This window comes from Pezoporus flaviventris, unplaced genomic scaffold, assembly GCF_033815535.1.
Source record: "Pezoporus flaviventris isolate CSIRO_AGI_PZ_B2104156 unplaced genomic scaffold, CSIRO_AGI_Pfla_v1 ptg000093l, whole genome shotgun sequence".
Lineage (NCBI taxonomy): Eukaryota > Metazoa > Chordata > Aves > Psittaciformes > Psittacidae > Pezoporus > Pezoporus flaviventris.
Genome location: NW_026892641.1, coordinates 443,917 through 469,543, shown reverse-complemented (window position 1 = coordinate 469,543; position 25,627 = coordinate 443,917). Strand labels below are relative to the sequence as shown.

At 49.1% G+C, this 25,627-nt stretch overlaps 1 protein-coding gene and 1 long non-coding RNA gene across 5 annotated transcripts in view; both read right to left on the bottom strand.

The window, feature by feature from the left end:
• The window catches only part of ETS1 (ETS proto-oncogene 1, transcription factor), a 514,297-nt gene that overhangs the window by 441,441 nt on the left and 47,229 nt on the right, over positions 1-25,627 (bottom strand). For all 4 annotated transcript variants that reach the window (XM_061476135.1, XM_061476137.1, XM_061476136.1 and 1 more), the window contains 7 exons: positions 24,401-24,520; positions 23,688-23,888; positions 20,812-20,889; positions 19,683-19,931; positions 16,091-16,351; positions 6,629-6,747; positions 4,487-6,014 (listed from right to left, as the gene is read on the bottom strand). In XM_061476135.1, coding sequence (XP_061332119.1) covers positions 5,799-6,014; positions 6,629-6,747; positions 16,091-16,351; positions 19,683-19,931; positions 20,812-20,889; positions 23,688-23,888; positions 24,401-24,520 — 1,244 coding nt within the window. In that variant the 3' untranslated portion in view covers positions 4,487-5,798. The remainder of the gene's footprint in view (positions 1-4,486; positions 6,015-6,628; positions 6,748-16,090; positions 16,352-19,682; positions 19,932-20,811; positions 20,890-23,687; positions 23,889-24,400; positions 24,521-25,627) is intronic.
• LOC133281026 (uncharacterized) overlaps positions 1,390-25,627 on the bottom strand; it is a 75,075-nt gene continuing 50,837 nt past the window's right edge. The window contains exon 2 of the long non-coding RNA XR_009747344.1: positions 1,390-4,369. This is a non-coding gene — a long non-coding RNA (uncharacterized LOC133281026). The remainder of the gene's footprint in view (positions 4,370-25,627) is intronic.

Sequence of the window (25,627 nt, the reverse complement as noted above, 5' to 3'; positions counted from 1 at the left end):
TCCCCAGTGGATACCGCAGGTGCACCGGGGCTTCCCCAGCCAGTATTTTTAGTGCCAGCATTAAATCAGTCGCCTGCAGTTGCTGGGGGCTGCGCAGAGACTTGAAAGCAGCGGATGGGAACGGAGCTGCTCTTGCTGTTTATTTACCCAGGGTGGCCGGGCTCTGCCTGGCTCAGCGCCTCCAGCTGTGATTAAAAGAGCTACGGCAAGATCAAGGTCCTGGCAACAGAGGCAAAGGCAGCTCCGCTCCTGCGTGTTGCTCCCTGTCTCCGAGCTGCATACGGAGCAGAGCGTCCCTGGGGTATTCCCTGTTTTGGGGTCCCATCTGCCTCTCTGACAGACCTTGGTGCTATCAAGCTTAGGGTATGCTGAGCATTCAAAACTCAGTAGCATCCCAAGCCCACACTGAAGCATCACGACACTTCTCCACCCCTCATCCTTCCCCAAGACCTCTCGCTTCCTGCACGGCTGCAAGCTGAGCAACTATAAATGGAGTTATTATAAATATTCCTTACCCTGGATTCATCCGTTGCATCCTCTCCACGTCGATGACCTGACGTCCCTTCTTGGTATTCCACGAATCTTGAGTGCTTTGTCTTCGTGCTGATTCAAGCAAACAAGCGTCAATGATGTTGTCCTCTGGGAATTCCCCATCACACAAACTCACCGGCCCTATGAGTAAGCGTCGGCTCCTGGACCATAAACCTCCCAGGATGCTTCACTAATCAGACCTACATGTTAAAAGGCTCAATCAATCCTGGTTTGCTGAGGATGAGGGATACCTGAGCCAGGATAACAGCACTGGAAAAAAACATAATGTATAAAAATGTATCTTTCAAAATCTGAAGCACAATGGTCTGATTTGCTTTAGTGGGAGCCCAGAGGTGGATTTCTCCTCTTGACAGGCCACAGCCCAAGGTCTCGAGCAGAAAAGTAGATGCCCAAGAGCACCTTCACAGCAAGGGTGAGCTGGAGGCTTTGCAAGTTGGCTGCGCCTATTTCACAACAGCCGGCTGAAGAAATTACAACTAGAAGTCATTTTGGGTGGTAAATCACAGCCCAAGTTCCTGGTGATGATCTGGGATGAAAGCCCATTCTGAAACCCTGGAATTGCCCCTGGGATGGCAACGAGGATTGGTGATGGTCTTCAAGGAGCTGGAAAGGTAACCCAAAGCGAGAGGGAGCTGGTGTCATGCAGCATCTTCTATGTCCACCCAGAGGCCATGACTCCAGTCAGACCCTTATTTCCTATAACCACACAATAATAATGCAAAAAAAAAAAAAAAAAAACAGAACTTGCTGGGATTTACAAGAGTTTGCATTGCTTTTCCCCCTTTCTCCCTGAATTCCAAGAGCAAAGGCAACGAAGCACCACACCGACACAGAGGATTAGGAATTATTCTTCTTTTTAATTTCACATGGTTTAAAATACGATATGAAATAAGGCTACAGTATATAAAAAACTCTCCAGCAAAATGATGTGCCAGCATCAGCAATTAAAACAAAACCAATCCCCTCCTTCTTTAAGGGTTCAATGGAGGAGGGACTTCTTTTTGCATCCTTTAAAAAAATGAAACAGAACACAACACAACGCACGGACACACACACACACACACACACACATCGCTACATCTCTAAGCTACCTCAGCTCAGTTTGTTTAAAAAGCACCTGCTTTTTCCTTGTTTTTTTTTAATCTATTTTTTTTTTTAAATCTGGCTTTTAAACTTTTTTTTCCCACTTTTAAAAAATATAAATTATATGAAAATACAAGTTGGAAAATAGTTGAACAGCACAATATAACAATCTCTTCTTTTTCTTCTTCTTCTATCAGCTTAAAAAGAAAAATCTCCTGTAAAAACAAAATTAAACCAAAAAAAAAAAAAAAAGAACATCCACTTTTTTTTTCTCTTTTTCTACTGAGGCAGATAATTCCTGGAGATATTCCATTACAACATATATGTATACATAGATTTATCATTTATTTAAACCTCTTTGGAATGTAGACAACAGCTCACGGATGTTATATAGACCCTACCAGAGAGCAGAGCACGCCAAGGCATCCCAATATTGCGACATTAAAAAGGAAGAAGCAACCAAAGCCCTAAAGCCTTGCAGAAAACCCCTCCAGAAAAGCAAACGCAAGAAGACGGACACGTTTCCCACAGCATCCAAATACCGGTGCTTCCTGGGACCATTCTTTTGGAGGAGGTTGGTTTGGGAAGATGTGAGAAGGTTCAATTGTACAGTATCTTCTATTTCTTGCCCTGTTTGGCCATTTTTCCCACCAAAAGCACCTGAGACATTCCAAACCAAGACATAATTACCCAATTCCAAAAGCCATGTGTATCTGCTCAGGGTGAAACTTAACCCCATGCGGAGAAACCAGCACAAGAGTAAGCCATGTCCCCAACAGTTCTCCATCGTCCCTCTCAAACCCATCTGGTCCAGCATGTGTGAGTGGATTAACCAACTCTTCATGGCCTTGAGGAACAGGAGGGCAGAAGGTTTGGGGTCCAGCACACCTGGTTCAGCACACCCCTTGCGAAAAGCCAAAAAGCAGAAAGATACAAACAAAAACAGAAACAGCAACAAATCTGCAAAGTTCCAGTGTATAAACAGCACACAGCCCTCTCTGGGATGGTCTCTAGAATGGGAATAAAAAGCAAAGGAAAATGGGGAACGATGAACCTGACGTCCCTAGGACTGTACTGCCCTTCTGCTGCACACAGCCTGTGAGCTGGGATGGCAAAAGGCTGGGAGAAGCGCCAGCCAGGAGCTACTCCCCAAAAAAACAGATCTGCTTTCCATACTTTACCCTTTCTAACCTCTAAATCAGCTGCCCCAAAACACTGGCAGCACACAGGTTCAGCTTGGAAACCTGGAAAATCTAAGCACAGTGGACTGGAAGAGAGATTTAGCCTGGCAGGAGGACGGGGTTGGTCCCCGAATTCCCATTGGAAGGAAGTTTTATCCCTGTTTTCTGCTTGGAAAAGGCACTTCAGCTGCAGCAGAGCAGCCAAGCAAGGCAGGAGACATGTCCTGGGATGCAGCACAGTGCCAAGGGCAGGAGACAGCCTCTTTCTAAGGGTCTTGGGGACTCTTTCAAAGCACTGGGAAGGGTAAGCTACGGGCACTGTGTAGCTGCATGCAGGACAGCAGCAGGACACCTACAAACCCCCATCTGATGGCTGAAAATCCATGCAGCGTGTCCTGTTGGGATGCCTTTGCTCTACTCCTCCCCTCCACACTTTCATGCTGCCACATCTGTCTGACTCCCTTTTCAGGTTTGCTCTGTAGCAGAGCTCTGCCCAGGGCCTCATCCATGATACTGATTTTCCTTCCTTCCTCCTCTCCAGCTTGACCAAGCTGCTTTCCCCCATCCTGCCTTCCAGAGACTGATTTCCCAGTGGGCATCATTTCTTTGCTCCTTTGGTGCATGCTTCTTTCACCTTCCCTTCATCCCCTTTTCCTTCCTTTCCATCTATCCAACCCTTTTCTTTCCCTATGCTCAGTGGGACAATGTACAGTCCCATCAGCTAACAGCATAACTAATAGCCTCCCTTACCTAAACCACCACTTTCTTCCATCTCCTTGGGCTGGAGCTCCTTTGTGGCCCACTCATTTCCCCTCCACCATCACCTTTTTTTATAAGCATGCAGCAGTTTTGGGGATGACTTGCCCCCAAATGGCCAACTGGGGATATAGAGGTACCTCTCTAAGCATCTCCTTGCGATTAAGCTCCTCATCCAACACTGCCCCTCTGTACAGAGGGTTTAGGTGCCTGTGTATTTTGTCTCTTTGCAGGCAGGGTCGTTTCCTGCCAAGCTGATGCATCAGCCTGTATCCGGCAGGCATATCCCAACGAGCATCTCTGGGAAGCCTTTCCCCACCTCGCCCCCAGCTTCCCTCTCACAGTGCCTCCATAATGAACACAACTCCCTAAAACACACAGACAGACAGACAACACATAAAGAAGGTACTTTTGGTTCAAACACTTAATACTGTCTTTCAAAAGAAAATGCCCAGTGGCTCTCAAGGGAGAAAGATCCCATTTGGCAGCCAGATCTGCATGGATCCAACTCCAGGTTTGTATCTGGATAAGGAAAAGCTCACTGTCTGATCCTCTAACTCACACCTAGTGAGTTAATGACAGCGGTCAGCATCATCCCAGGAAGTGCTTGGTGCACTTCTCATCATTCACCCCAATGACACTGGTTCATGTTAATCACACCCTGCCAGGCGCTGCAGGATCAGGCTTCCAGAGAGCAGTAAAGAACCTATTTGCACGGACAATTTCCTTTCTGCATGTGCCAGGCTGGTTAAGACACAGAATCAAAGAACCCCAGACTCGTTTGGGTTGGAAAGAACCTTAAAGCTCATCTAGTTCCAACCCCCTGCCACAGGCAGGGACAATTTCCACTAGAGCAGCTTGCTCCAAGCCCTGTCCAACCTGGCCTTGAACACTGCCAGGGACGGGGCAGCCACAGCTTCTCTGGGCACCCTGTGTCAGCGTCACATACAGCAATAAAGATAAAAGCTGGTTGAAACAGGAAGGAAAACTTTGTTTTTCCAACTTTTTCCTGATTTTTATGCCTCAAATCAACTGATAAATTTTCCATTTACAACATCGAAAACAAGGGAATTTTTTTCCATTATACCCTCCAAAAAAGAACAAATCGAATGTTTTGAAAGCACCAAAGTGCTCCTTGAGCACAAAAAAAAACGATTTGGAAAACACAAAGAAGACGTTTTCCCTGCTGATCTGGCTTGGTTTTGTGCCCAAAACGCAGCCATACAAAAAAGCCTCTTTGAAAAACAATCCCAAAAGTGGGAATTTCAACCAGCTTTATCAGCAAGTGGCAGAGCAAAGCGTGTGGGGCTGGAGGTGAGAGCAGCACATCCAGTATGCATCACTAGGAGCCAGTTTGGAGTTCATTTTCCTTCACATACGATGCAGAGATGCCGGGTCATAGCGCTCCACTCCTCCAGTGGGGTCTACATAAACTCCTATTTTCATCTTTAACCTTTTCCTCACTGTGATAAAACTCTCTGCTGGCATAACAGAAACAAACACACACAATATTGCAATACTGAGACCATCTTAGAGCTTAAGACTATTTAAAAAAGAAAAAAAAATACTGGCACAAAATTTAATAAAATAAAACTTTTAACAGATTTCTTAAAAAAAAAAAAAAGTCTTGATCCCTCCTAGCAAAAATTCTGTCCTTTGTAGAAAAGCAGACGACCGACAGAAAGGTGATGGCCAAGAACGACGAAGAGTTCTTGGGGTTTTCCCATACTGCCCCTCCCCGAAGCAGGAATAGTCACCCACTTTGGTTTTCCCTCCCCACCCTCAAAGAGAGATCCAAATCCTTGGGAATACGATCGTTTCCTGAACTGCCTGCGTGCGAATAACACAAAATCCAAAGGGATCCATTTGATAATGTTTTTCCTAAACAGCAAGGGATGAGGAGGGGTTTGTTGGGGTTTTTTAAGTGAGCTACATTTTTCTGGCTTTCTTAAAACTCAGAATTTCCCCCCCAAAAAAAGCCTTTCTTGGAGCTTTCAGGGGAAGGAAAAAGCTCATCCTTCTACCAACTAAACACAGTTTGCCTCTTCCGCCTCCCTCTCTCCCAACATCCTCAAAGCATCAAATCTGAGTCGCTCTTTAAAAACAACAAAAACAAATTAACAAATGACCAAAAGAACAGCAAAAATAAGAAAAAGAACCAACAGAAAAAGTCCCATCGACTCTTCAAAATGACACGGGGTGACCCTCCACCCCGGCCGGCCACCTTCACTCATCGGCATCTGGCTTGACGTCCAGCATGGCGTGGAGCTCCTCGGGTGTGTAGCCCAGCAGGCTCTGCAGGTCGCAGACGAAGCGGTAGACGTAGCGTTTCCCAGCCGTCTTGTGGATGATGTTCTTGTCGTAGTAGTAGCGCAAGCCACGGCTCAGCTTCTCGTAGTTCATCTTGGGCTTGTTTTTCCTCTTGCCCCATCGCCTGGCCACCTGGGAGAGGGGAGAGGAGGGTCAAGGAGGGATGTGCATCGCAGGGAACGGACACGAGGGAAGAGAAAGGAGTTTCCTCATCTTTAAGATGGACACAGATGGGTCACAAGCATTAAGGTTTGGGGAAAGCAACCTCCATGCAATGGCAGAACACTGCACATGACTCTATGAGGATGTGCAGGTCATCCTGGGTCACAGAACCACAGAATGGTTTGGGTTGGAAGGGACCTTCAGAGACCATGTAGTCCAATCCTCCTTGAATGGCTCCAGGGATGGTACATCTACCACCTCTCTGGGCAAGCTGGTACAGTATTCACTCCCCAAAATCTGTGGCAAGTCTCCCTTCTCACCTGTACACATCCTTTTTGGCATTATACCTCTTCTCTGCCATGTTGCAGCTACTTCCCACTGACTTTGGGCACAAATTATGGCTTCCCAGGTATTAGTGCAGCCAGTTTTCAGCTGGGATCTAATTCATTGGTTTCCCCTACACATACCCAAGACCAGAACAATGTGACTGCCCAAATCTCAGCCCTGAAAGGAGGAGGGCAGGGTTATCCGCACCAATATTACAAAGGAATCTGGGCCATGCACTCTATTGCAGGGCACTCTACCTCGTCTGGGTCGGAAAGTTTGAATTCCCAGCCATCACCCGTCCAGCTGATGAAGGACTGACAGGACTTGTCAGTGAGCAGTTCCAGCAGGAACTGCCACAGTTGGATGGGTCCACTGCCTAGAAAGACAAGAGAAATACCAGAAATTAATGCCAGGAAAAGCACAGCTCCTTCTATCCGAGGGGGGGGGGGGGGGAATATCACATCCAAACAGTACACACTGAAAAGAATAAAACCTTCTACTGTCATAAAGAAAATAATCAGTGACCACAGGGCAAGATGTGGTCTGAGATGACAGCTTGAGAGTTAAATCCTGCAGGTAAAAGAGCTTCCTATTTGCAGTAAGAGCTGAATATTCATGCACTGGAACGCTTCACTTCGAGTTACATAAATAGGATTACTTTTCTGGCATCCAAACAGCGAGCAGTCATTGTCTTGGCACAACAGCACCCCTGCTTTCTCCGTGCCAAAAAGCTGCTGGCCATCACATGAACTCCGGCAGACTCCTGCTTCCCGACCTTGACTCTTTGCTCGGTTGCTGCTCATCGAGATAAGGGGGAGGACACCCAGGTATGAAAATCATCTGGCCTCTTTCCAGGGCGTGTTGCTGCAGGAATGGGCTGCGCTGGTGCACAGAGCTCAGTGCAGGGAAGGCAGGGGTTGGCTGGCTCTCTGCATGGGTCTCACCAGCCCAGGACTGTTGCATCTCCCTATCATGGTCTTAGCAAAGTCCTAGTAAACCTCCCTGTGGCTGCTGGTCCCCCTAATCCACTCAAAGTGGCCCATAGCATCCCATACCACGTACGTTCAACCTTACAACAGCACAGTCCCCGGGGTGCTAATTTTGGCCAACAGCACTCTGACACATCTAATCTGCAGTACCTGGTGCCTGCGGCTTCGCAGCCTGGTTTGGGCTGGATGAATGGTGCACATGGAGTGATTTCGAAACCCTTATCCCTTCTTATGTCCCAATCAAAGGTAGAGGAGAAGCCCTCAAGCCAAATCTCTTTGATGAGCAACTTCCAAATGCAGCCGCACCCTAAATATTGTGCTTAGCTCTGGGCAACATGTTTCAGGAGAGACGTTGCCATGCTCTAAACGCAGCTTAAAATACATCACTAATAACAAGAATGACAATAATAATAATAATAAACAGAACCAGGGGTTAGAGGAAATGATTTATCACAAGAGGAATGGCACAGGCTGCATTAAGACAGCAGGCTGGGGTAAACCCGCCTGCTGACAGCAATGAGTACAGGCTTCAAGCAGGGAGGAGGAAGAATTATGTACTCAGACAAAGGGATGGAGAACAGCTTATTTCCAGGAATGACAATGAATGCTGTCGAGCTGTGGCTGCGGGATAACCCGCGGAGGGAAAAGAGGGCTGTTCCCCCTTTTCCACAAGGTTTAAAATGACTCAAAAGCAGAGGAGCTGGTAGGGAGGAGAAAATGAGAGAGCTGGCTCCGGGACAGGGAAATCACTGTGCCCTATCCAACCCTCCCCAAACTGTTTCCCTCCTGTTATTCCTAAGGAGCTGCTCCAGGGTTTTCTTGCCAAGCCTGGGGGTTATCACACAGCCAGGGGCTGGACAAGCAGGGAGCTCACACCATCTCTCTGCTTGTGAATGGGAAGATGACACTCAGCGGGGAAAGGCTCCAGCCCAGCGTTGTTCTGGGCAAGAGCTTGCCAAGACGTTGACTCCGTGACCACGCTCTCTGGTAGGGTTATCCACACCAAAACAGGGGAGGAAAGTCAGATGACGCCTTTGCCTCCCACCCGAAAGGGAAGAGCCAAAACCCTGGCTTGAAATGCCACCGCATCTCGAAACTCAGGCCTATTTATAGCAGCACACTTTAAACACAGAGAAAACACTGGGAAAAAAAAGGTTATTTCAGCAGCCTGGGGTCCTCCATGGGTAATCACAGGTGAATTGCCATGGAGCCTGTTTCTCCCAGCCAATCTGACTCTATAGCAATTCCCTACACAGAGAGCATCCAACACCAGAAGCAGGTTAACAGAGAAACAGTCCAAGGAGACACGATTTAAACAAGACCAGATTCATCACCTTGCACTGATTTCTCTCCTGCCCAACCAAATAAGGACTATTCATTGACTCATAAAATGGTTAGAGCTCGAAGCAACCTTAAATCTCATCCAGTTCCAATCCCCTGCCATGGGCAAGGACACCTTCCACTAGAGCAGGTTGCTCCAAGCCCCATCCAACCCGGCCTTGAACACTGCCAGGGATGGAGCAGCCACTGCTTCTCTGGGCATCTAATTCCCCGAATAAGATGGATGAAAACCCACCACGCTGGCACCAGGTTCTGTTTGGCCCACTTTGTGGGATCCTTTCAAGGTACAAGTGTCATTAACCCAGCCAACATCTGGCATGGAGAGGTGTTGGGAAACCTGGGAGTTTCTTGCCCTCTCTCCAGCAAGCAAGGCAAGGCTCCTGCCTCTGCTCGGCTGGGTATTTTGGGATTCTGAAGGAAGCGGTGTCATCCCTGCAACAGGGATTCCCAAGCTCTATTCCGAGCTGCCTGTGGGACACCGTAAAACCCCAAATTCCTCTGTGTTGGACAAGCAATCATGTCAAGAATGTGTTTACTGCGGGGCTCGCAGGCATGTCTGAGCTCCTATAAACACATACCCCGCCGGAGGGGAAGGCAGCAGAGGCCCTGCAGATGTGCCACTGCTGCTGACTTGGAGCCGTCAGCGAGGCAAGCAATGCTGAGGTGCAGGAACCAAGCCCTGGCACATGCCCCAGCCTGCATGGCCAAAAACTGCTCTGAGGAGGCAGACCAGAGGGTAGGAAGGCAAAATGGTCAGGGAAGGGGTGCTGGAGGTCTGTGCATCATCTGATAGACCTGTACTGCTGTTATTAGTGCCTGGAGGGCTACCTTCAGAGATGAGAAGCTCACCAGGTACTGGTAGGACAAGGGGGAATGGCTTTAAACTAGAAAATGGTAAGATTTAAATTAGATATTAGGAAGAATCTTTTCACTATGATGGTGCTGCGTAAGTTGCCCAGAGAAGCCGTGGCTGCCCTATCCCTGCCAGTGTTCAAGGCCAGTTTGGATGGGGCTTGGAGCATGGATTTGAACTAGATAATCTTTAAGGTCTCTTCCAACTCAAACCATTCTATGAGCTGCTTCTGCAGCAAGGAGCAGGGAGTTATTCTTCCCAGTGCCTAACAGGATTTCAAAGTGACCTTCGGCTCACGCAGTGATGCCACCCCCCCATCTCGCATCCCCAAAGCTATCAGGGCAAGCATGAAGCTGCTGGGCTTGTCTCCACGCCCCAAACCTCCGCCCCTGCAGAGCCGGGAGCTTTGCCCATTTTCCATCCCTTCTGCTTCAACTCTTCCACTCATCCCTGCCTGGGGCTGGAAATCCCCACTGCGACGCCGGGACCGGATCACTTCATGGTGCAGGCACGCAGAGCCGCGCCGACTGCCCCAAGGCCAGCGGGTGTATCCCACCACGCAACGGGTTGCCTTGGTTATCTCCAAATACAGCCACTACTGAGCATTCCTGTAGCCTTTACTTTGGATGCAGCCCTAAGGACGAAGCAGAGGGACACACACCACCTGCTACGGTGCTAGTCCTCACAGAGGAAACCCAGACCTGGCTAGGGAATAGGGGCAGCTCTGCTCCACAAAAGACAAGGCAAGGGTTCAGACGGTGATGGGACATCCTCCCACCCCACTGAGACCTCAGGCACCCATGAAGGATACTAAGAATAGTGCGCGCCAAGGCCACAATGGGGGCCCTGTCTGGCCTCGGTGGCACTGAACAGGGTCCTTCAGTGGGGAGTGTCACACCACAGGAATTCTCCCCACGTCAGGGGGAAAATATGCCTTGCAGCCGGATGACAGCCAGCTGCTACAGTGGGAACTGCTTGCTGAGCGCTGCCCCTTCAGCATTAGTCCTCCAATAGCACCCCTTGGGGTCCCTAGAGCAAAGGGTTTGGTGCCATGTCATCCCTGTGACATCCTCCCTCGGACCCCATCACCTTCTTACTCAGTGGCTCTGGAGGGGTTTGGAACAGCCACTGTCACTTGTGCAGTGATGGCAGTACCGGTTGGGCTGGGTCAGACCAGTATCTGTGCCTTATCGGTGAGGGCATGGCCCAAACCACGTCATCCCCACTCTCTCCTGAGACAAGTTTCACACACCCACCCCTCTCAACGGCCTCCGTTTTGTTTCCCTTGTTTCAAACAAGAAAAGAAGTGAAAAAAACCACCCCACTGACAAAAAAAAGCGGCGCACCTATCCTGTGCGCTCTGTGGTTTGTGGTTCCAACCCAACAAAACAACTGGGCATAGCAACCTCTCCAAAACAGCCTTCACCTCGCACACATGCCCGCCCTGCCTGAGCCCCCTTTGATGGCACCAAAGGTCCCTCGTTTCTCCCAATGCGTTGGGGAACAGCAGAGCTCATCCCCATCGATCCCTTGTTAGACCAAGTCCAACCACCTCCTCACCAGCTCTTGCCCAAGCTGGTGCATGCAGTCACACCACTGCAAAGTGCTGTCTTTGCATGGGTGGGAGGACAAAGGTGGAGCTCAGATAGAAGCATCTACAAAGAGCTGGCATGAAGAAAGCAGAGAAGGACCCAGAAAGCTCCTGTATACGGAGACATGTACTTTTGGCCATATTTACAGACAGGAGAGCACCCACAATGTGCGAGTTCTGCTCTCCTGATGCATCTCCTCTGTTTCAAGGAAGAACATGCTGGGATGCCAGGCTGGACACAGGGGCTTGCAGCAACCTGCTCCAGTGGAAGGTGTCCCTGTGGCAGGGGGGTGGAACTGGATGAGCTTTAAGGTCTCTTCAACACAAACCAAGCCGCTCTGGTGAGAGCTGAGCTGCTGTCACGCTTGGGCAGCGTAGTGTGGGGCTCATTTCACTGTCATTTGCACATGTCTGGCAGGTGGAGCAGGAGCCACTGAACCAGCCCCAGCCCTAGCACTACCCTTGAGCTCCCCACCTCGCTGCTAAGCCATGCAGGCTCTACACCAGAAGTAGAAATCAGGCAGGAGGTAGTATAGCTGGTCACACTTGAAGTCACCCTGCAAGGGCAGGTACAGGGTATAACCCCGAAGGAGCGAGCCAACAACATCCTCTGCATCACACAGGCGACAATGCTGTGCTGCTTGTTGGAACTAGATGACCCTAGGTCCTTTCCAAGCCTAATTACTCCGTGATTCTGTAATTCTGATGGCTGGGGCAGCTGACTGCATCTCCAAATTCCCTCAACCCAAGTTACAAGTGGCTATGTGGATCCCCATAAAGGCACAGTCTCCAGAAGCAGGCAGGAAGGATGCTGATGTTTCTAGGAAAGCTACTGCCCTCACTCTGGATGTCAAGGAACAGAGGGGGCTAGGAAGGCAGCTGCTGGTGGGTTTCTGGATGCCAATGACCACAGCACATCCAGGGAGCTTGCTGGTGGAAGCTTCAGGCCAGCAGCACAGGCAACAAGAGGGGAAGCAGCACACAAGCTCTCTTGAAAGAGACCCACTTTCTTTGGCACAGACTTGACTTTCTTGCAAAACAGCAGCTGCGTGCTTTCACTTCTGTGTCACAGATAAGCATCGCTCAGAAACGGAGGCTTGTCAGAGGCTTCAGGCTCTGCACCACAGACAATTCAAGCAGGGCAGATGGGTTTTGCAGGCAAATTTGGGCCCCATCGACATGGCACTGCGAATGCTGATAGCAAGGATTAGGATGGGATCTGGTCTGGGCAAAACCGTTTGGCAGATAGGCGCTCAGGCAAGATAGCATCTGTGAGAGATGGCTATTCCCTGCACTACTGTCTGTCTTCTTCAAGGGCAGCATGATAACGAAGATAGCATCAATCTGTCCCCAAGAGAGATACCCAGGTCATGTGTGATACTAGCTGGGCAGGGGCTGTTAACTCTTTAGGTGCTGTAAGGACATCAGCAACTTCCTAACCAGGTCTGTAAGAAAGGGCAGCATCACAAATGCAAAACCAGCCTTGCAGATGAGAGGTCAAGGTTTGGTGAGCACTCACTTCACCTTTCTCATCCCTCTTTCCTCCATCTGCTTCTCAGACATGAGCGGAATCACTCTGCTCTGCCTGTTCAGCTAAATGGAGCAGTAGCTCGGCACATCACAGCTCTGGTATTGTGGCAATGCAGACAGCACTGTGGGATGGAAAGCCTCAGCCTGCAGAGACGATGCTGAGGTCCTACATACCACAAAGCAAATACACACTATGGCTATAAACCCACGCAGGTGCTTTGTGGCACTCAAGAAATAGTATCATAGAACCACAAAATGCTTTGGGTTGGAAGGGACCTTAAAGCTCATTCAGTTCAAAGCCCCTGCCGTGGGTAGGGACACCTTCCAGTAGACCAGGTCCTACCTGGCCACCCACCAACACCAAACACTGCACTGCTGCATGAATAAGGAAGCTTAAACTGAGCTTAGCTAAGCCAATGTGAGGTTTAGCACATCTGCCTGCATGGAAGATGCATCCTGACACGCTGCTTGCCAAAATACAATGATGCATTCTACCTGCATTTCCTAGGTCATGTCAAGAGAAGTAAGATCTGGCTTAATGTAAGGCTCAAGCTGGCCAAGCTTTGGAAGAGCCAACTCCAAAACCAGAGGTGCCCAGCGCTGGCCCTCCCTGCAGCTATGGAAACTAAAGTTCACCAACTCCTGAGCAATTACATTTCTCCTTCAGAAAAAAAAACAAAAAGATAAGAAAATTGCATCAACCTCTCTCTGAGCAACCATGGCAACTTGTTAAATTAGGTCAAGATGTGGGGGCAGATAAGGCAGCTTTGAAAAGCTGCACTCAAGCTGGGTGAAGAACACATCAAACGCAAATGGAGCTTCCGCCAAAATGCACCTTCTCACCAAAGCATGTGCCTCCTGGGCCAGATACCATCAGATATCTGTGATAAAGCACTGTGCCACCTCCCTGGGCCACCAGCAAAACAGCCCCTTGGTAACAAAGCCTGAACAATATCATCACGTTCTTAAAGTCAACCTGGAGATGAAGGATGTGATCTCCCAGGCTTCATTCTTCCAACCCTAAAGGTGCGCACCATGGCATGTGTGTTGGGTGCTCCACTGGCTGGTGATGTGCTGGGCATGGTGGCATCATCTGAGAAACAGAAAGCAAGGTCCTGGTTGCTTTGGGACCCCCGGCTGGTAATCCCCTACTCTGCTCATTTGGAAGCTCCACCTCTTCACCAGAGCTGCAGAGCCCAGACTGAAGTTCCTCTGCTCTAGCTGCTAGACAGCACTTCCCCCTCTGAGTAAATTAGATGTAAAGCAAAGCAAATAAGGAAGGACCTAGGAGTTCTGCTTGAGCGTCCCTTGCTCAGCTGGCCCAAGACAGATGTCCAGCACTTCTCAGTGGCCAGGATGGATTCTTTACACTGATTTTTGCAGACACACACCAGTTTTGAGTTCTGAGGGTGCCCAGTTCTCCTACAGTTTGTAATGCAATGTGTTCTCACTTGTTCTCCCTGGGACCTGCTTTCCTATCAACCTGGCTTCGCTTTGCACCCACACTGGGCTCCCTCCGCACAGAAAACAGGAGATGCTGACAGCTCAGTAGGCTTTAGAAAGGGACAGAGAACACTGCCTGCAAAGATCATTTCTCCAAAGCTTGTTCCCAATGGCAAACACAGACCGAGGAGGTTTGAGGACTGAATTACTGCTTCGCAGCACTCCAGCCCAAGGATTTCCAAGTAAGCGCTGCTTTTGGAAACCTCAGGTTTTCCTCTCTCCATTTAAAGTTTCTCAAGTGAAGCAACACAGAAGTAAAAAATCAGGCACTCCCCATTACAGATCACACCAAAATGCCTGTGTCCAGGGATTATCTTCCTGGCTCAAAACGGGGTTTGAAATAAGGCAAGGGAAAATGTTATGCAGTGCAAAGCATTTGGAAGTGTGCTCTGGCACTGCATTAACCCAAGTCTCCTCTTCCTGGCGGCACCATTCCAAGGACACTCTTTGGGGTGCTAAGACTCCCTAGCAAAACACAGCATCCAGCCACCGCCTTCAGCTCCCCTCTATGGAGGTGGCTCTTTTCCATGAGCTACAAACAGGGAGGGAAACATCCAGCTTGGAAAATAGAGCTCTTAAGTTTTGTCAAGTGCCTCCGTGCCTCAGTTTCCCCGGCTGTTAAAGTGCAACAGTGCTCCTGAACAGGCATTGACTACCCAGAACACTTCTATGGGGTGCAGTGATAGGTGTCATTAGGAGAAAACAGCAAGAAAACTTCCTCACTGGTCTCATTTCTTAGGAATATCAACTGGCATGGCATGGCGGCGGATGGTGTCCGAGGGCATGGCCCAGCCCAAAACCATTCAGGAACAGCAGAGCACATTTGTATTTTACATTGACTTGGTCGAAACAGGCTCATTGAGCAGGCAGAGCTCAGAGCTTTCTTTCTAACTAAAGCTATAGCAACAAACCACTTCCTTTTTTACACATAGCTCCTAAAATTATCTCTCCACCTCTCCTCCCCTCCGCATCTCTGCCCACCTTACAGAAAACTACGTATCAGCCCCAAGATGAGCCTGTGTGTAGGAGGATATTTCAGGGACAGTCGCACCTCAGGATCTGCTCTGAACCTGCTGATGATCTTTATCTGCACAAACTATTTCCACCAGCTGCTACCAGCTGGGGCAGGAGAGATCAGTATGTAGGAGGGAAAAGGGGAACTGGCAGGAGGCCGTCCTGCGGATCTTACTTATAGCACAGGGAAAAGACAAGGCACAGAAGGACTGGAAAGGATTATCTCAGTTGGAGCTGGAAGCCCCATCCCAACAGGTTTCTCTTCATGGAGATGCCAGATTGCTGGAGGGCTGTCATATAAAAAGGCAGAGTTTCCATGGCCTATCACCTCATCTCTCTCAGGGCAAGGAATGGAAAAATCTTTGGGTCTGCTTTGGCACCATCACATCCCTGCCTCGCAGCAAGGTAAAGAGCAAACCCAAGTGCTTCCTCCATGCAAAAAAAGGGAGAAGACCATTTCACACTGCACACAGCGATGCTGGAATGCAGCCGCTCCTGCTCGATATGGGAAACAACAAGCAAGTAGCCAGCATGTTGCACAGAAGTGTCAGATGGGGAAATGAGGGCTCTCTACTACCTTGTGTCCTCAGCAATACAAACCAGACACCACTTCCAAGCAAACCCAAGCAGGAGGCATCCAGGTGTAAATGAAAACACAAGGCATCATATGCCCTGCACTTACAGCCAGGTCCTCCATCCTCTATGAGGTCTGGAATGCCCATGCTTGGAGAGCTGCGCGCTCTCAGGTGTGCCAACATACATGTGGCTGACCACAGAGACATCCCGGAACTCAATTACGGACAACCCAGAGACCCTGGAGGCTCTGCCCTCCACCGATGGAGAGGTCCTACCCAAGATGCTCACCAGAGAGGCTGTTTCACGAGGAGAGTGACCCTACCTGTGTAGCCAGCAAGGGCAGCAGCAGGAATGACAGGCTTGTCCTTGTTCATATCGGCCCGATCTCGAACATAGTCCTTGAAGGTGCCCTTGGGCTTGTGGTTGGACAGGGTGGCGGGGTAGTCCTCTGAGTCGAAGCTGTCGTAGGAAGGGACACGCTGCAGGCTCTGGAAGGAGGACTGGCTGCTCCAGGACTGCGTCAGGCGGTCGCAGCTGTCGTAGCTCTCTATGCTCTCGAAGGAATCCTGGCCACCGAGTTTACCTGGTGAGAAGGAAGAGAGTGTGAGATGCGCCTGGCCAGCACAGGGATGCTCTGGCTTGCTATAGCCAGAAGGATATTTCGCCTGCTTGCTGCACAAGAAAAGCAGCAACCAGGCAATGATACTGGAATGGTTTGGGTTGGAAGGGACCCTGAAGCTCATCCAGTTCCAACCCCCTGCCATAAGCAGAGACACCTTCCCCTAGAGCAGCTTGCTTCAAGCCCCTGTGTCCAACCTGGCCTTGAATACTGCCAGGGATGGGGCAGCCACAGCTTCTCTGGGCACCCTGTGCCAGCGCCTCACAGGGAAGAACTCCTGCATAATATCTAATCTAAATCTATCATTTTTCAGTTTAAAGCTATTGCTCTGAATGCTCTGTGGGGAACAGCCCCAGCTACGCTTCATCTCCAAAGAAACTCGAAGTACAGCCTGAAACGGGGATACCTGTATTATCTTGTAATTCAGAGCTGGCCTATCTGAGGCCCAAGCAGCAGAGCAAAGCAGAGAGACTCTGTGAAAAAACCCAAACTCCTGACTTCTCAACCCAAGACCAATGCCTGGGGATAAGTGGAAATCACCCTCTGTTTCAGAAAGGCAACAGCAGAGAAATAACCCACTTCAGCCAGATATTCAAGGCTCAGTTCAAGTGCCTAATTATGGGCACCCCAGGACCTGCTGAAAGCTCTGGGTCTCCAGTAAGTCCCGTCTGCCAGCACTGGACACCCAGCTTCTTTACTTTTGATGCTTCCTACAAAGCTCTACAGCAGCCTTTTATTGCTGTATGTTACGACCAGCTTCCACCCCCCCAAATCCCCAAACAGCAGCAGATTTGATGGAGGAGGAGAGCAAAAGGCTGAGAGCTCAAACAGTTCTTTCCCCAGTGCTGGTAAGGTGAGCACAGCTGGGCTGTATCAAGGCTATTCTCTGGGATATTTTTAGTACAGACCAGAACACGAGAGGCCAGATCCTCAGCAGTGCTATGCTGCTTTACACCCACTAGAGACAGCGTAAGTATACCCTCTGTACTTAAAACAGAGAGCTAAAATAGGCTCCAAAGAACAAACTGAAATTGTTCTCTCTGATCTCCCGTACGCTGCTGATTGCTCAACATCTTTACTGACAAACTCAGAGCGTAACAGGATCATTCAAGTTCAGTTATTTCCCAAACCGGGCTAAAAACAGCTGCTGGGATTGTGCAAGAACTCCTGGAGAAATTTCCATTGGCAAAGCCACCCGCAGCCTGAGCCCACAGAGTGAATCCCAGCGGAATGGGAACGTGGAAGGATGTTGGCATGCTCCCCCAAATACTTGTGCTGTAGTTTGAAGAGCACTTGCTCTGGAAAGACTCAACTACCGAAGGCTCCGCACTGATTGCTGGCCTGGGACCACGTGAAGTTGGGATTCATTGGCTTAATCCTGCTGGTAATTCTTTGAAAATGCACCTAATTTGACTTAGATGGAAACACAGAAGGAACTCATGGGTTTGGCAGCTACACCTTCCAAGCAGACACCCTCACTGATAAGGCAGAGGGGAACAACTCCCGTGGGACCCCAAAAGTAACTCCTGAAGCCCACGACAAAAGGCAACCCTCTGGAAAACCTTCATCTTGAACGTCAAACTGATGAAGAGCTTGATTTGGTGGCAGACTAACCTTAACCTTTTAACACAGTGGAAGGTAAAGATGCAGGTAAATATGAATTAACTGGACTCCGCTTTATATTAAGGATTTATGCCACCCAAAGGCCCTTCCACGTGGCTGAAAGGCAGGTTAGTGTAAGCATAGCCACAGCCTGTTGCATTTCTTCAGTCACTATCAGTATGTTAAAGTGTTTGTTAATGCCAGGGGCCCTTGGTCCCCAGTGTTAAGGGCTCTTTGTCTCCTGCCCTGGAGCCTTTTTAGGCTTGCCAGTGAGACCAGCCTGAAGGTACCATTGCAAAAGCATGCCCGAACAATTGCATTTTGATGAGAAACATTATGAAATCACCTATGTTAAAGAAAAGGTCAAGAAAAGGGAAAGACACTGATGAAAGAGAGCCAGAAAAACAAGCCCAGAAAGAGGAGCTTACCTAAAATTATAACACTACTGCCCTTGTATTGTCCAAGTCACCTCTCTTACATTAACACTGAGCCAGCAGCAGAAGCAGAGGTAATAATACAAACAATAACTTTCCTGTCATTAGCTCTCCCAGCTTGGGAGAAGAATGAGGAACTTAAAACGAGCTCCACTAAGCACACATATGCAGTGCAGACCTGCACAGGGGCTCCAGCTTGCACAGGGAGTCAAAACATCCTCATCTCTCAGAGCTGGATGAATGGGTTTAAATGTTCAACATCAAACCTGGCTCACAGCAACACGTTACTATAATGAATGTGAGGCATGGGGACACCTGGATTCTATTCAGGACATGATGGCAAGCAGGTCACATCTCTTCCCTGTGCCTCAGGTTCCCTACCTGGAATCGGGAGATAATGATATCCCTTTGTAAGCGACTTTGAGCTCTATGGATTAAACTTTGCCTTTGAATATAAACCATGAACCAGATCCTTAGCCTTGTGTTAATGACAAAGTAGTTGGGCATCTGGGCCCCACGTGTACAGAATTTAATAACATTAATTGAAAAGGTATTTGGGCTCAGACCCTCAGAAGTGTTCAGGTGTTTAAATCCCATCATCTCAAACAGGAATCATGTACCTATAACTCTCTGGAGGTGTAGGGCTGTAGCACAAGGATTCAGGGGGTCCCTTCAGCTCTGTTGCAGATTCAACCCATGACATCTGCATCTCCTAACAAAGCACAGGGCTTGGGTTCATCAGAACAGATTATTAGTTCAAGCAAGCAGCCGTCAAAATCAATGGAGATCATGGATAAAGACTTTGGATCATCAAATGTAAAACCCTTCAAGGTCTGACAAGAACTTATGGAAGAATCTGTGGGGTTTTTGCCTGGTCTCCTAGGAAATGTGATTTATACCAGCACACAGCAGCCTGTCCTCCCTAATAACCTTAAAGCCTTTTTCGGCTTCACTTGAGTTTGACATCAAAGTACAGAGCCAGAAACGCCACATTTCTGCAGATGTTGTAAAAACAGGCAGCAGAGTAGAGAAAAGGAAGAACTCCTTCATGTCTTCCCTGCAGAGAAAGGCAGGGAGGGCTCGACGCCATCTGGGAGTTCACTTGTAAGACATATATGGGAAATGGCTTTGTTACTGCCACTGCATGGCTCCCTTGGTGCCCCAAAGCACTATTTCCTGCAGGAGGGAAAGCAGCACTTAGGTTGATATAGGTAGAGTAGCAAGGACCCAAGTAAACCCTGGGAGATACCCAACTTTACCTCGACTGGCACGTCCCATGCACATGTTATCTGGCGTAACCACTTCTTGCTTGATTGTGAAGTAGTCTGTCTGCAGGGAATCCGTCTGCACTGGGTCACGCAGGATGACCGAGGGATAGTCGTTCTCGTACTTGAGGGACAGGAGCTCTTCCGAGCTGATGGGATGGAGGGTCTGGTAGGACTCTGTGATGAAGCTGGGCTCGGAGAACTCAGAGGGAGGCACACACTGTGCATGCTCAATGCCATAGCCTGTTGGCAGAATAGGGGTGTTAGAAAGCAACCCAAACAGCTCAGGGAAACCAGAACGTTGCTTGCTCCCCCTCAGCACAGTGAGATTTGAGAACTGGAGTGCAAGAGGAGACTGCCTTTGGGTACAAAATACCTGGCACAACTGGGCACTAATACTGAGGAAGGTTTCTAAAAGCTACAGACAGAGACTGTCTTACCAATAAGCAAGTTAAAGAATAAGACACCCTTAACCAGCATCAATGTGCATTACGACAAACTCCTCTTGGGCAAGCTGCTAGTGGGGAAAAGCTGGAAAAATCAAAGAGTGTAGCCTCAGCAAAGGAGACAAAAGGCAAAGAAGTCTCACTGACGACTGCAATATATGAGTCACTTCCAGAGTCACCTCTTCTCTCAGGCCAAAGCCTGGAATCCCTATTTAAGGGATACGGGGTTTTCTGGCTGGTTCATGAAATACAGATTTCAAATCCCTTAAGGAACATCTCCAAAACAATAGCAATGGGAAGTGCAGGAGTCCGAATTGATGATTCAGCCCTTTCCTTGCTAGGCTCCCACCTTGCAATCCAGAAGGAAGCCTTATTCTCCCCCATTCCTGCCCTTTTTTAGTAAGTTTTTTAAAAATCCCCGTTTTTCTGGAATGCTGAGGTCACTTTTCAGTGCTTGCAAAGTCAGACTGTGTCATCTCACTGCAGGCACCAATGTACTACAGATGGCTGGTGAATAAACCAAGAACACCATTAGGAAAGACAAGGTCACGCACTTCGCATGCTCTGCCACGACAGAGCAACACGGTGCAGTCCTCACATGATGGGGTCAGATCTCCAATAGGCGACACTTTCATGGCTAGAAAAGCACCAGAATGATACTGACAATTGTGACTTACTAATTAAGTAGTCTGAAGTATAGCGGGACTCTGGGTATGTTGTGTTCACTCCGTTTGCTGGGTACGGTTTTACCTCTTCTGCAAAGAGGAAAGGAAGGAAATGTCACATGTCCGTAGGCACATCGTGCTGCGCAAGGCTTGCTGTAACAGACAGAGCTCTGAACTTCCTAAAATGCTTCTTTCTGGGTTATGCTGGAATGTCCAAAGGAACAGAAACGAGTTAGGAGCTGAAATGCCGCCCAGACAAGTGCATGATGCATTTGGGGTCCTCTGAGAATTCTTGCTGCAGGAAGGCCTGGATTTAAACCAAACCAAACAGCAACAACTTTCTCAACCAGAGGCTCCAGGTAGTTCTGAAATACTAGTTGCATCATTTCCTTGCTTGCTCTAATTTCTGGTGTCTTTCATTCTCTTGAGGATTGCTTATCGCACATTAGGAGCACAAGAAGTATCTCCACCATACAAGGACTGCTGTTGAAGAAACCCCTGTTTCTAGAACAGCAGCATGCAAGTGAGTGGGTAATGCAAAATCAGCTCCTATGGCCCACAATACTAATTCCAGGCCTACTCATCACCTTTTACCTTGCACCTGAAGCAGGCAGATGCCATGCTCAGAAAAAGCTTTGCCACACCGTCCATCATCCAACTCCTGATACAGACCTCGCTGTGTATATATGGGCAGCACATAGAATGTTGCCTTCCTATAGGCATAAATCACTGTGAAAGAGCAGGTAGCACATCAAAGCACAGATTCCCCACTTTCCATGCCTTTTCCTGAGCACTCTGGTTGTCCTGGGAAAGCAAATTCAGCGCCAAGCCCATGTAAAAGCCACACTGCTGCTCCCCTGACCAGTTTTTCCATTAGCACCTTACTCGTTCCAGCACGGTATGTGGGCTGAGATACCGGCTTGGGAGACTTTCTTCCCATTGCAGAGGGTAACCAAAATAAAACACACACACACAGAGACCACTCCGGGTTGTTTATTCCTGCTGAGGCTGAAGAGAAGCGAACCGAAGATAACGCACGTTCGCTTGCAAGGAGCCTAATTTTGTCCCTCTCTCCTGGGGATTGCAGGGCGGAAAATATTCCCTAACAAAAGGAGGGTTTGTGCAAACAGAGACCTAATGAGAAACGCTCTTCTCCACTCCCCACAGTGTCTGCCAAGGGGCAGGGTGCGTGACCACAGAGAAAGAGAGTAACCTTCTGCTATGCTTACAGTCAAGTGGAGGGCACTGCTGACTGCTGGTAACTGAAGAGGTTATTTTAGGAAGAAATTTGGGAAAAATAGGCCTGCAAATACCCAAATCCATGCAAGGAAAAGTCACCCCATCTGCTGCCTTTTTTAAACCCTGTGGTACATGAGTCACTCTCAGAAAGCGCTCACAAGGGAGGCGTGTTAGCAAGGTCACAGCCTGTCCCAGCACAACCTGATGCTACAGGTAAAGCCAAGCATTCTGGGGTTAACCACCAGTCCCAACATCAACACCCCCAAGTGATGATGGTGGGTGGCTGGGGAAGATGGAATAGTCGGGGTTAACAAGCTGGACCCTGACTCCATGGTTAAGCCCGGGGAAACCTTAATCTCTTCACGCTTTGTGGACCTGCTTGAGTGAATCCAGAGGAGGTCACAAAGATGCTTTGAGGGCTGAAGCACCTCTGCTATGGAGATAGGGAACAAGATGCCTACTTTAATATGAAACTACAGCTCCAAGCTCATCTCCATGCCCTGGGAAGCTGCGGGAAGGAGCTGCAAACCCAGCTCTGATACCTCCGTCACCCTCTCCAGTGGTACAAACAAATGAGGAAGGGTTGTGGGAAGGCAGAGCTGCACTCCAAGCAATGGCTCATAGCAAGGAGAAATTGGATTGACCACAACATTTTGCTTTGTTTAGTTAAGCTGCTTGCTGTTGATAGAAGCACTTAATGAAAAATAGGCAAAATGAGAAGAAGAGAACAGATATATGGAGTCAGAGAGCAGAATAACAGCCTGTCGTACACAGGGCCTGGAAAGAACCGTGTTTACTTTCTGCAAACCACAGGTAGCAGTAAAATTAGTACTCAGCAATTAACATCCATTTGTCAATGGTTTCCTGGAAGGCATAACTTTGCTCCCCCTCCCCTTCCTGACAAGCACACAGGGTTGGTCTGACGGTGCAAGGGATATTCCAGGAAAGCAAATAGCTCTGGCACAGAAAGGAGCCCTGATTTGCTGCTGCCCCTGCTCATGGCTCGCAGTTAAAGGTGTTAAGCTCTTCTCCTGCTCTTTAGAAGCCATCCCAGGCTGAGTGCTGCTCAGTGTGAAAATCAACACCCAAAATCCATGTGTGATGTGTGTCCCCCCTCAAATCACTGAAAATTAATGCCCTTGATGCTGTCACGCAGGGACTGGCAGAGGTGGCTTTTCCTGTGGGGAAAACACCATCTGGGACATGAAACAAAGCAAAGCAGCTTCCAATCGCAGCTGGGAAATGAGGGTGGGATTTTGGTGGCATTGTTGTACCCAGCACTACCGGAGGAAGCAGTAAAACTCACAACAGGAGCTGAACAAGCCGAGGAAGAATGCTTTGGAAAATCCCACCGTTGTTTCCAGGCAGGCAGAGTGCCCCTGCCCGCTGCGGACTCCTGCCAAGCACCCAGCACTAACACTCTTCCTCTTTCAAGCAATGCCAGGACTTGCATTGCCTGCTACCGGTTGGGATGCCCACGTGAAATCCTACTGGGAAGCTGGGCTTTGAAAGCTGCTTTGACTGGGATCAAAGCCCAAGGTGAACACCTCACTGAGGAGTCAGACTGCGAGCCAAGGTCTTTGGAAAGGCCCAAAATCGGGCTAGCCAGGACGGCGCGAGTCATTCAGCCTGGGGACTCCAGGGCTCACCTTTCTGCAGGATCTCCAGATGTTCCCAAAGGATGTCTCCCACAAAGTCAGGCGCTAGCTCCAGGAAGCATTCCTTGCCCAGGGCACAGAGGGCAGCTCCGTTCATGCAGAACTTCTGGAAATCCACTCCCTTCAGGCTGAACTCGTTCACTGCCCACATCACCCAGTCCCGCACGTGCGTCTCCGTCCACTGCTGGGGATCTACAACAAGGAGCGGGTAGAAGAGATGCGTTAGTGAGCAACCACAAGCCATTTCCACAGGAGAACAGGATACAGATGGTGCTACTGCTGCAGTGCACAGCCTCGTCCTACAGAGATTGGCAGCGCATTGGCATAAGGGTAAAATGTGGTGGGGGAACATCATTCCCACGGTTTGGATCAGCCCTATCGCAGATATTATTTCATACAAGGAAGGAGTTTGGATTTGTTTGGGACTTTTAAAAATCCCACCAGTTCTCTGACCCCTTCTCCCACCCACTTCTCCCATTTCGCTCCATTCCTGCCTGTCATCAGGCTCTATTAAAAGGGTTCCTGCTGCTTCTCCATAGAGATGCCTTGCAAATGGAAGTCTTTGGAGCTGCCTCCAAAGCAGCAGGATCCCAAAGGTGCAGATATTAACAGGACAGGCAGGCACAATTGGCCACATAGGTGTAGTCTGCAAGTGGCAGGAGGACACAATCTCTGTGGCTGCTCACTGGGAAACCATGTCTTACCTTTGGGGATTCCCAGCCGCTGCTGCTCTTTGGCAAAGCCACTGAAGGTGGCTTTCAAGGCCTGAGACATCATTTCTTTGCTGCTGGGAGTTAATAAAGGCACATCCGCACATTCCATATCTGAAAGAGGCAGGAGAGAAAATCAGCCATAAGGACACGGGACTGGGAAAGATGAGAGGAGTCGTGCTGACCACTGAACTGCTAGAATAACAAAGAAATCCTCTTTTCTTCTGGAATTTTCACACCCAAATCGCTCTAATCCAACACATAAACTCTGCAAGTCCCATGAGCAGGCTTCTGAAACACAAGAAGGAGAACCTTGAGCTTGTAATAAGCTTGCACTGAAGCTGGGTGACACAATGTGCATGGTCTCCCTGTAATCCAACCATAAATGCGCTACTGGAAATTTGGCAGTGACAAAGACCTTCTCAGACATCATCCTACAGGGCTTCATCATCTAAGGTAGTATCTAGAGCCTGGGAGATAGCTGAGCACTTCCAGACACCAGGGAAGGTAGAGTCCTAGACCAGTGTGAAGGAGGAAGCAGGAAGAAAAGCATCTCTGAACTACCGCTCCACGTCTGGGCATCCCACTCCAAAGGAAAGCAAAAGGAAAACACTCATTTTAAAGCAGCCCTGGAAAAAGTAAGCTGACAGCAGGCTTACAGGACAGAGAGCCGGCAGAAAACCCATTCGAGAAGGGAGGGAAAACAAAGAGCTGGAAAATCCCACATTAGCAAGAGTTACATCATGCACAGCCCATGGTACAGAGCAATGCGTTTCGGGGTGAGTCACTGAACAACGCTGAGCCACCCCCATGGGAGAGCATGGAGCCAAGAGCCGGGCCTTGGAGTACGTCCTGATGAGAAGCAAAGCTCTTCCTTTCTTTTCTTTTCCCTTTTTCCAATTCATGTGGAAGGAAGGGGGTGTTTGTAGCCAAAGAGTTTCACATAAGCAACCACCTGAAGGAAAACCCTCCCCCATCTGAATCACCAGGCTGGATGGGGCTTGGAGCAACCTGCTCCAGTGGAAGGTGTCCCTCCCCATGGCAGGGGGTTGGAACTGGATGAGCTTTAAGGTCCCTGCCAACCCAAACCAGTCTGGGATTCTGGGATTCCCAGTCTGGGCTTCCTGCTCCACTGAGGTCCCCCCCAGCCACACTCACAGACATCATTTGAAGTCCAAACAATACCATCAGCTGGATGCACCAAATGCAATTCCACTGCTA